This window comes from Bos taurus, chromosome 11 (genome assembly GCF_002263795.3).
Source record: "Bos taurus isolate L1 Dominette 01449 registration number 42190680 breed Hereford chromosome 11, ARS-UCD2.0, whole genome shotgun sequence".
NCBI lineage: Eukaryota > Metazoa > Chordata > Mammalia > Artiodactyla > Bovidae > Bos > Bos taurus.
The window spans coordinates 96,114,398-96,125,642 of record NC_037338.1 but is presented as its reverse complement, the minus strand read 5'-3'; the positions used below and the strand labels follow the sequence as shown (position 1 = coordinate 96,125,642).

General features: G+C 42.2%; 1 protein-coding gene across 2 annotated transcripts; it reads left to right on the top strand.

The window, feature by feature from the left end:
- Nucleotides 1-6,190: 6,190 nt before the first annotated feature.
- HSPA5 (heat shock protein family A (Hsp70) member 5) lies at nucleotides 6,191-10,485 on the top strand. 2 transcript variants are annotated; one of them, NM_001075148.1, is made up of 9 exons: nucleotides 6,228-6,247; nucleotides 6,326-6,551; nucleotides 6,650-6,881; nucleotides 7,289-7,426; nucleotides 7,720-7,832; nucleotides 7,928-8,318; nucleotides 8,442-8,679; nucleotides 8,990-9,157; nucleotides 9,576-10,485. In NM_001075148.1, the coding sequence occupies exons 2-9, from the start codon at nucleotides 6,427-6,429 to the stop codon at nucleotides 10,136-10,138; spliced, it is 1,968 nt and encodes a 655-aa protein (NP_001068616.1). In that variant the 5' UTR covers nucleotides 6,228-6,247; nucleotides 6,326-6,426; the 3' UTR covers nucleotides 10,139-10,485. The 2 variants fall into 2 exon arrangements, with proteins under 2 accessions (XP_024854148.1, NP_001068616.1); XM_024998380.2 differs by having other exon boundaries at nucleotides 6,191-6,551.
- The last annotated feature ends 760 nt before the right edge of the window (nucleotides 10,486-11,245 follow it).

Here is an 11,245-nt window from a genome sequence, read left to right as displayed (position 1 = left end):
CCATGCCTATTTTGCTAATTTTATTTTGTCATGCTTGTTCAGTCGCTAAGTCGTGTCTGACTCTTTGAGACCCAGTGGACTGCAGCACACCAGGCTCCTCTGTCTTCCACTATCTCCTGGAGTTTGCTCAAATTCATGTCCATCAAGTCGGTGATGCTATCTAACCATCTCATTGCTATGTTATGTAATAAACCATAACTATGAACCCCATAAAAGAAATCAAAATGACCAATAAGTACACAACTCCATTTATGATCAGAGAAATTAAAACCATAATGAGAAGCGAGTCTACATGCCTCAGACTGTCAAATAAAGTATATATCAAGTGTTGACAATGACATGAACACCTGGACTTCTTGTAAACTTCTGGTGAGAGTGTACACTTGCAAAGTAGTTCAACATGATCTACTATATTTGAAACATATTTAAACGTTTTGAAGATATTTAAACCCTAGACAGCATGTTAAAAAGCAGGGCATTACTTTGCCAACAAAGTTCCATATAGTCAAAACTATGGTTTTTCCAGGCTTTGGAAAGGAAATCGGTCCTGAATATTCATTGGAAGGACTGATGCTGAAGCTGAAGCTCCAATAGTTTGGCCACCTGATGTGAAGAACTGTCTCATTGGGAAAGACCCTGATGCTGGGAAACACTGAAGGCAGGAGGAGACGACAGAAGATGAGATGGTTGGATGGTATCACCGACTCGATGGACATGAGTTTGAGCAAGCTCTGGGAGCTGGTGATGGACAGGGAAGCCTGGTGTGCTACAGTCCATGGGGTCACAGAGTTAGACACGACAGAGTGACTGAACTGACTGAAACCTTTTGATCCTTGTGTATACTCAGTCGCTCAGTTGTGTCGGACTCTGCAACCCAATGGACTGTAACCCATCAGGCTCCTCTGTCCATGATTTTTTCTGGCAAGAATACTGAAGCATGTTGCCATTTACTACTCCAGGGTATCTTTCCCACCCAGGGATCAAACCTGTGTCTCTTACACCTCCTGCATTGGGAGGAGGGGGCCCCTCCTCCTTCCAATGTGTAGCCTGGGAAGCCTCCATAATACACACCTGATCTTAGCCAAAACCCTGGTCACACACCCTAGAGAAATTCATGTGTGTGTGTACTAACAATCATGTAGAATAATGTTCACAGTAGCATTGTCCATAATAGCCAAAATACTAAATACAACCTAAATTGTGCTGTCTTAGGGATACTAAACAATTGAAAGTGAATGAATTAGAGCTACACATAACAATAAGGATAAAACTTTAAAACAATGTGAATGAAAGAAGCCAGACACAAGTATACACATTCTTGGATTCCGTTACATCAAGTGAAAAAATACAAAGGAAACTAAACGATGATGTGTGAGGAGGTATTTTTACGTGGTTAAGTTCTGAAGACTGTAACAATAAAGTCACTTAAAAAATATATATATATATGTATTTATTTATTTATTTATTTTTGGCTGCGCTGGGTCTTCACTGCTGCGGGCAGGTTTTCTCTAGAAACAGTGAGTCTGGGCTACTTTCTAGTTGCCGTGTGCAGGCTGCTCACTGCAGTGGTTTCCCCTGTTGCAGAGCACACGCCCTAGGATGCGCAGCCTTCAACTGCTCCAGCTCTTAGCACACAGGCTCAATAGTTGTGGGTACACAGGCTCAGCTGCCCTGTGGCATGCAGAATCTTCCCAGACCAGGGATCAAACCTGTGTCTTCTGCATTGGCAGGCAGCTTCTTAATCACTGGACCACCAGGGAAGCCCAGAAGTCACTTTTTTTTCATGGAGGAGGGGACTGTGATCAGCTAGCGGAAAAAATGAGGACTTCTGGGTACTGACAACATTCTATTTCTTGGCCTAGTTATTGAATACTTAGGGATTCACTTTATGTTTTTCATTAAACTGTACATTTGTGTTTTCTGTATCCATATTGTAATTTATAATAAAATGGTTTAAAGTGTATAAAACACTCACCATGTAGTAGATACTCAATTCAGGGCACCCAGTATGATATTAAAAAAAAATGGAGGCAGCTGATTTGTGACAATCTCCAAGAAACATAGCCAAGTGGATAAAGGAGCAGAAACCATTTGTGCACTATCCTCTATCATTGGTTTTAAAACTGGGTTGCACTCACACACATTGCATGTGAATAAAACATCTCTAGAAGGCACTATCAGAAGCAGTGACAGCAGTAACCTTCACTTGTGCAGGGTAACAGGGCTGGGGACTGGGTGGCAGGCCACCTTATTTTCACTGTATACTGTATCCGTTGAATTATACGCTATGTGTATATATTTCCTATTTTAAAAATTTAGACGTTTAAGACATATCAAATCACTCAAAATCAATAGGCAGCTCCTTATGCTCAGGCCTTCCTCTTCTCTTTTTTACATTATTTGGCTGCCCTGGGCCTTAGTCGTGGCACTTGGGATCTAGTCCCCTGCAGACCAGGATCAAACCCAGGCCCCCAAGCCTTGTGAGGGTGGAGTCTTAGCCACGGACCACCAGGGAGGTCCCCTCCGTAGCTTACTGTACTTCAAAGGAAAACTTAAGACAGAAGAAAAATAAAAACGAACATTTTATGTATAAAGTACTTTATAATTAATCAAGTACCTCAATCATAAGTAGCTTTGTGAGGAGGCAGAATTACATCCATTTTACAGACTGAGGAGGCAGAATTACATCCATTTTACAGACTAGTAAACAGAGCTTTAGAGGGATTAAATGACTTACCCTAAGTCATAGCCAATTCGTGACAGAACTGGAACTCATTTTTATGCCTGCGAACTCCATGATCCTTCTCTATCACGCTGACACAATATACCCTCCTAAATGCCTTCCACCAAAAATATTTATGTGAAGAACACAAAACACACCATCTGTTACTTTTCACTTGTGCGTGGGGAAGGTTCTCTATTAATTATTAAAGTCACTTTTTAAGTGAAGACAAAGAAACTTATTGAATGGCACATTGCACTATCAGAAGTACTAAAACATCTTATAGGATTCATACTTCCTATTACTCCCAGCTTGGGTATTAGGGAGATATACTTTTCTCTCACTCTCTTGTTGTTTAATGAAGGCTGAGGAATTATCCCATCTCTTAATCAAAAAAGACATCTTATGCAGCCAATACAAGACAGTAATTAGATGTAACACTTTTCAAAGCATTTCCAAAAATTTTTGTCAAATTCAATGAGATCACCAAATACTATTTCCCTTAGAAAGTAATCTTGAAAATTCACTCTCAAGAGGTGCTTTGCTTGAAGACTTCTAAAATTTATTGTTTATTTACAATAAATAACAGCGTTACCACTACTGTACAACTTTCACATACAATATCTCATTTGATCCTTGAAACAAGCCACCAAGACAAGGAGGGACAGAAATTTCCTGACATTCAATAGATGAAAGAAGAAACTGAGGCTCTGGGAGGTTGGGTGTTTCCACGGTCATATGCCCTCTTAGCTGAATATTCTCTCCAACAAAATATGTGAACTTACCAGGGTCTAAATATTCAACTTGTCGATTACATTGGCCTTTTCCTTCTTGCTCTATGCCTTTAATTCCCTTTCAGAAAGGAAGATTTAGGACCTAAATAACATCCAATCCTAATCAATTGTAACTCTGCTTAGCTTTCTGAGATCAGATGGGAAATAGAAATCTATTTTCTTACCCATAAGAGTAAAATGAGCTTGTTTAAATGACTGGATAAAAATTTACATTTGTCTATCACCGATATCAAAATACTTGTACTATGTAACTACTCTATATCCTAAAAACTACAGAAGTCTTATAAACTTGAAGTTCAGGATGACAACCCAGACTACAGAAATTAAAAATTAACCTGCCAAAGCTCAAATTCTGGTTCTGTATTTTCTCAGCTGTGTGATCTCCTGGCCAAATTTCTTTACCTCTTAGAGCTTCATATGCCTTATCCCCAAAGTAGGGGTTTTAAAAATATTTTCTTAAGGATTAAAAGAAATACTGCACTTACAGCATTTTGCATAGTGTTTAGCACTTAAATATTGATAACTTAGCACTGTTATTATTATTGGTATTTAACATTCAGCAAACTAGATTTATTTACTGATTTTCTTACTCAATCCATAAATGATTGCACTTTGGAATACACTATAATTTACCTAATATATTTGACTTTTAAAAATACTACGACCACCAATATGTTCAATTCTCTTTAGCAGTTAGCTAGATACCACTTTTCTAAATCTCAGAAAAGGAGAGCTGCAAAGGTTACTCCATCAATCAAGGATGAGGCTGAAATTGAGAGCTGTTTTTAATGGATATGGACTATGATACATACAGAAAATTTGCTTGAAATGATATGTAACTGCAATGTGGTGGAATGGTGATGTCTATCTTGATAATGGACTGATGTAACCTGAAGAAGGGTAGGTGTTACAGCAGTATTACAAGCCCTGTGAAAGAGATGCATGATGCAACTTCAATTGTAAGAACGGAGTCAACACTGAGTCACCAGCATAACCTTTGAGGAGCACTAAAGGAGAAAGAAAAATTCCTGAGTACTGACTCCTAGGCTCAGCATCTTAGTCAACTGTGCGTAAGATGTTTCAGTGCAATTTGGACATACTATTGCTCATACCAATGAATCTCAGGAACCCATTTAGTGCAAAAAATACTGGAGTCACTAGCTCCTGACTGTGGTAAGTCCCACAAATTTTCTGTAAGCATCTCAAAATATTTTGTATCAGGCCTTTGACCCATCTCTAGTAGGGCCTCTAAAAATTTGTTGAATAAGTGAACTTAATTTTAAAAAATTCTTGGGAGCCTCCGTGGCAGTTCAGTAGTTAAGACTCTGTGCTTCCAATGCAGGGGACATGGGTTTGATCCCTGGTTGGGGAACTAAATACCCCACATGCTCTACACAGAGGCCAAAAAATAAACAAATTAAAAAACTTATTATGAGCATTGGCTACAGAGTCAAGCTTACTTGGATATCAATAATAACTCTATCACTTAGCAGCTCTGTGACAATTAATCTCTTTGGTCTCAATTTTCTCATCTGTAAAATGGGAAATGCCAAGTATTGAACTGTAAGGACCGAAAGGTAAAAGAATAATGCTTGGCACATAGTAAGGCTAAAGTAAATAGCAGCCTTTATACTTTTTGCTACAAGAGTATGGTATTATCCAGAGGTCTTTGTCCATTAAATATGTTTAGCACAATCAGACCTTTTCCAGAAGTGAAAGTAAAAAGGTATCAATAAAGGATGAAGAAGGCATTGTAAATGATAATCTGAGCCACAAAAGGAAATGATGGCAAGGAGAGAGAAGACAAGGGGTGACAAGCTAGAAAAATGATGCATCCCAAGGTGGGAGTGATGGCATTAGCACGCTCTTAAGTGCAGGGCTGCCATATGTGTAGGGGACTCTGTATGGGAGCCAATTACTTTGGTCAGGTCTGTCCTGGGACTTACCGTGGGACAAGGCAATGTGGGGAGACCTGGGAAACACAACGGGATAGCGGGTGCCGGGGCATGGAAGTAGAAGGAGCCATGATTCGCGACCAGGCAGTGCGCAGCCTAGGTCCCAACTCGAGAGCTGCGGCCTGATGAGCAACAAAAGACCCCAGGACACTAGTACCTGTGGCAGCTATAAAGGACAGAGAAATTTGTTCGGAGGTGATCACAACATCTACGCTGACACCTGCCTGCCAGGGACGGGATGGAGGCAGGGAGGAGAAAACAGCCGCTTCCCTCGAGAGGGACGGAGGAAGGTCACGCGGGCGGATCGTGAAGAAGGCACGGACTCAAGTCCTACTGCCTTGAGGGTATCTGGCACGCCGGACGGGCCCCGATCCCCTCAGGGCCCAGCGTGGAGGTGGGACCTCAGCTGTTACCGGCGGAAACCACCTCGGGGTGAGAGATCCCGTCACTGACAGGCAGCTGCTAAACCAACGGAGCTGGAGCCCGAGGCGGATGTTGTGTCTCATTGGTGATTGCTGTGCGCGCCCAACAGCCAATGAGTCAGCCCGGGGGGCGTAGCGATGACGTTAGCTGCGGAGGAGGCCGCTTCGAATCCGCAGCGGCCAGCTTGGTGGCCTGGACCAATCAGCGACGTCCAACGAGCTGCGCCTTCGCCAATCGGAGGCCTCCACGACGGGGCTGGGGGGAGGGTATATAAGCGGAGTAGGCGACGGCGCGGTAGACGCTGACCGAGACATCACAGACACATCAACTTAAGCTTTTCGTGCGTTTGAGAGGTAGGTGCTGCGGCCTGTCTTTTCGGACCTGCCCTTCGCATTGTCCACTGTTCTGATCCCGGGCCCTGTCATCCTCAGCTCAGTAACCTCGGTGCGCTCCTGTGTTTGCGGCCTGTGGCTGGTTTTCCTGCGAAGCCCTATAGCTGACTGCTGACCGACTGGCCGACGGCGCTGGAAAGATGAAGCTGTCCCTGGTGGCTGCGGTGCTGCTGCTGCTGCTTGGCACGGCACGCGCGGAGGAGGAGGACAAGAAGGAGGACGTGGGCACGGTGGTCGGCATCGACCTGGGTACCACCTACTCCTGGTAAGTGGGGTTTGGGGAGAGGGGAAAATGGGGCGTGGCCTCCTGGGCTGCCCAGAGCATCGTGGTGCTGATTCCTTCCGTTCGGTTTTTTCCGCCAGCGTCGGGGTGTTCAAGAACGGCCGCGTGGAGATCATCGCCAACGATCAAGGCAACCGCATCACGCCGTCTTATGTGGCTTTCACTCCTGAAGGGGAGCGTCTGATCGGCGATGCAGCCAAGAACCAGCTCACCTCCAATCCGGAGAACACAGTCTTCGACGCCAAGCGACTCATCGGCCGGACGTGGAATGACCCGTCCGTGCAGCAGGACATCAAGTTCTTGCCTTTCAAGGTTCGAACCGGTTTTTTTCTTCTAAATAGATAGTGGGTGATGGTGATGGGAGTATTTAGAATTAAAAAGTTTAGGCACAAGCAAAGGGGATATAGATGTCGTGTGTGTGTAATTTTATTTTATACTCCTAGTATATTTCAGAACTGAAGATAGTAAACTTGGCAAGGAAATTTCATGCATAACTATTCTGTCGACAATAGTTTAGAATTAAGAGACTGATTAAAACTGAAGTGGCTTGTAATTGTAAGGCACCTTCTACACCTTAAATATTTCTGCCCCAAATATTCAGCTCAAAGGGTCCAAAATAAACCCAACTTTGGAGAGGGAAGTGAGTCTCAGTCCTCTTTTAAAGTTTAAAATGTCATTGCTCCTATGTCTGAAAATCATAATTATTCTCTCAAATTTAGGTGGTTGAAAAGAAAACTAAACCATACATTCAAGTTGATGTTGGAGGTGGGCAAACAAAGACATTTGCTCCTGAAGAAATTTCTGCCATGGTTCTCACTAAAATGAAGGAAACTGCTGAGGCTTATTTGGGAAAGAAGGTAGGTATTTTCTAGAACCGTGTTGAGCAGTTTTATTATTACCGATTCTGATCGTGTCGTGTAGATGCTTTCATCATTTTAAAAGTCTGACATCCATGTGTATCAGTTTTAATTACTTGCATGTTTTACTGGAGATCAAACAAAATACTAGGGTCTTTTCATTTATCACTTACTGCTTGCAAGTCCACATACATATAATTATCTTAAAAATAAAGTGATAGTTTGACTGTAACTTAAATAAAGGTTAAACTGTATGATAAAACATGTCTAACTACCTTTTGTTATCATTTTAGGTTACTCATGCAGTTGTTACTGTACCAGCATATTTCAATGATGCCCAACGCCAGGCAACCAAAGATGCTGGAACTATTGCTGGACTGAATGTCATGAGGATCATCAATGAGCCGTAAGTGTTAAATTCAAAAGTATGGGCACATTTGCCAAATGTGGAAAGGTAAAAGTTAAGTAAGGTTTGTTTTTTCTTTCTCATTCCCCTAACAGTACAGCAGCTGCTATTGCTTATGGCCTGGATAAGAGGGAAGGGGAGAAGAACATCCTGGTGTTTGACCTGGGTGGTGGAACCTTTGATGTGTCTCTTCTCACCATTGATAATGGTGTCTTTGAAGTCGTGGCCACTAATGGAGATACTCATCTGGGTGGAGAAGACTTTGACCAGCGTGTCATGGAACACTTCATCAAACTCTACAAAAAGAAGACTGGCAAAGATGTTCGGAAGGACAACAGAGCTGTGCAGAAACTCCGGCGTGAGGTAGAAAAGGCCAAACGGGCCCTGTCTTCCCAACATCAAGCAAGAATTGAAATTGAGTCCTTCTATGAAGGAGAAGACTTCTCGGAGACCCTGACTCGGGCTAAATTTGAAGAGCTAAACATGGTATGTTCCTTGTTTTGCTAATGAGATCTAGTTAGACTCTGAGTATGGGACAGTGCATTTAAGGATTTCGACTATTTGTGGGTATGACAGGCATCATCACAGTGATTGTGTCTCTTACTCTAGGACCTGTTCCGTTCCACCATGAAGCCTGTCCAGAAAGTGTTGGAAGATTCTGATTTAAAGAAGTCTGATATTGATGAAATTGTTCTTGTTGGTGGCTCTACTAGAATCCCAAAGATTCAACAGCTGGTTAAAGAGTTTTTTAATGGCAAGGAGCCATCCCGTGGCATAAACCCAGATGAGGCTGTGGCATATGGTGCCGCTGTCCAGGCTGGTGTGCTCTCTGGTGATCAAGATACAGGTAAGTCTGTCAGCATTGTCCACAGTGTTTCAGTAGCTGAATGGGAAAAGTATTAGCTGTTGCTTTGGAAAGCAATAGAACACAAGCAGCAAGCTCAAAGAGCTAGTGAAGGGTACAGTGATGACAAGACCTGGAAGTCTCAGCATCCTTAGCAGCTGTATTTAATTCACTGCTTCTGAAATGATTTTGCATAGAACCTAACCAAGTGGCAAGATGGAGAAGATGAAGTTTTATTGATCATGGGGACTGCTTGGTATTGCTCCTATGACTCCTGAATTGGAACTTACCTCAATTAACTTACTTTTGCCAGGTGACCTGGTACTGCTTGATGTATGTCCCCTGACACTTGGTATTGAAACTGTGGGAGGTGTCATGACCAAATTGATTCCAAGGAACACTGTGGTGCCCACCAAGAAGTCTCAGATCTTTTCTACAGCCTCTGATAATCAACCAACTGTTACCATCAAGGTCTATGAAGGTAATTGCTTACATTTGTTAATATCATGGTATGTGTTTGAAGAGTTTGACTTTTTTTTAATATACGCTGTTGAAATGACTAGGGAAAGAAGTATCTGCTGTTTTCAGGTGAGAAGACCTTAATTTAGTGTTGTTTGGTAGAGCAAGGACTAAAATCTGTTTTTTGTCTGGCACTCTTTCCCATTAAAAATGCCTTCTGAGCTGGCTTCTAAAATACAACAAGCAAAGTTCATACTGCTATAAAATAGACGAAATTCGATTAACAGTACTAGTAACTTAATTCACTGCTCTTTTCAGATCCAGTACCACCCACTTTAAGTTGATAGAGTGCCCTTGCCACTGCAGACTTAAAAGTAGAAATCCAAATGTACTAACGTTTATCAGTGACAACTAACAATTTTTGTGTGTGTGACTTCTAGGTGAACGACCCCTGACGAAAGACAATCACCTTCTGGGAACTTTCGACCTGACTGGAATTCCTCCTGCACCCCGTGGGGTCCCACAGATTGAAGTCACCTTTGAGATAGATGTGAATGGCATTCTTCGAGTGACAGCTGAAGACAAAGGTACAGGCAACAAAAATAAGATCACAATTACCAATGACCAAAATCGCCTGACACCTGAAGAAATTGAAAGAATGGTCAATGATGCTGAGAAGTTTGCTGAGGAAGACAAAAAGCTCAAGGAGCGCATCGACACAAGAAATGAATTGGAAAGCTATGCCTACTCTCTTAAGAATCAGATTGGAGATAAAGAAAAACTGGGAGGTAAACTTTCCTCAGAAGATAAGGAGACCATGGAAAAAGCTGTAGAAGAAAAGATTGAGTGGCTGGAAAGTCACCAAGATGCTGACATTGAAGATTTCAAAGCTAAAAAGAAGGAGCTAGAAGAAATTGTTCAGCCAATTATCAGCAAACTCTATGGAAGTGCAGGCCCTCCCCCAACCAGTGAGGAGGAAGCAGCAGACAAAGATGAGTTGTAGACACTGCTCTGCTAGTGCTATAATATTGTAAATACTGGACTCAGGAACTTTCGCTAGGAGAAAATTGAGAGAACTTAAGTCTCGAATGTAATTGGAATCTTCACCTTGGAGTGGAGTTGAAAATGCTATAGCCCAAGTGGCTGTTTACTGCTTTTCATTAGCAGTTGCTCACATGTCTTGGGGTGGGGGGCAAGGAGGAATTGGCTATAATCAAAAGTGGGTTAAAAAAAAGCTGGGTTAGGGCGTGTGTTCACCTTGAAAATGTTCTATTTAACAATTGGGTCATGTGTATCTGGTGTAGGAACTTTTTTCTACCATAAGTGACACCAATAAATGTTTGTTATTTACACTGGTCTAATTTTTGTGATAAAGCTTCTAATTAGGTTAGTCATTTAAGGTTAGACTCTCATGTGTTGGGACTGTTCAGGGTTTTGAGGTAAGGAAACAACATTTCTGTAAATATTCAGTCATTTTGGGAAACCTGCCTAACCTAAGAAAAGGGGTGGGAGATTGGTTCATCCATATGCTTAACTAGGCAAGGACCATTTCAAGAGCGGAGTTTTCTTGAGTATAGTTGAAACTTCCTGCTTCCCCTTACCTTTGAAAAACTTAACAGTGGCCTTCTATTTATTCGTAACACTTTACAACTGCTTGGATTCTCTTGAGATTTGATAAGTGATGAATCACTGATAATTTTACACACTTGGATTCAATTCCTAATTTTAGGATGTGAGGGTGTATTTTTGAATCTCAGCCATGTCAATCTCTACCTCTGGTACAAGAGTGGGAACAATTAAGTATGATTAACGAAGGGCAGGCTGTCGCGCTAACATGAAATCCAGTTCAGTCCAAAGATAGACATTTTATACATGGGGCAACCAGCTGCAAGGTTAATTTGTGGAACTGAGACCTGATGTGTGATTTACTCTGAGGCCTGGACCTCTCTTGTGTTGCCCAAAGCATTTGGACAGGAGGTTCTTTCAGATCAGTTTCCATACAAACATTAAAAATGACCTGAAGTGTTGTGTGCAGAGGGGTAGGGGTTGGTGGGGAGAGACAAGAGCCAATCTTTGCCCCTGTCCCCAGTGGCTCTCCGTACCAAAAGTC

Coding starts and splice junctions, on each gene's coding strand:
- HSPA5 (XM_024998380.2), top strand. CDS start 6,427: ATGAAGCTGTCCCTGGTGGCTGCGGTGCTGCTGCTGCTGCTTGGCACG. Junction 7,833..7,927: donor ATGAGGATCATCAATGAGCC/GTAAGTGTTAAA, acceptor TTCCCCTAACAG/TACAGCAGCTGCTATTGCTT. Junction 9,158..9,575: donor TACCATCAAGGTCTATGAAG/GTAATTGCTTAC, acceptor TGTGACTTCTAG/GTGAACGACCCCTGACGAAA.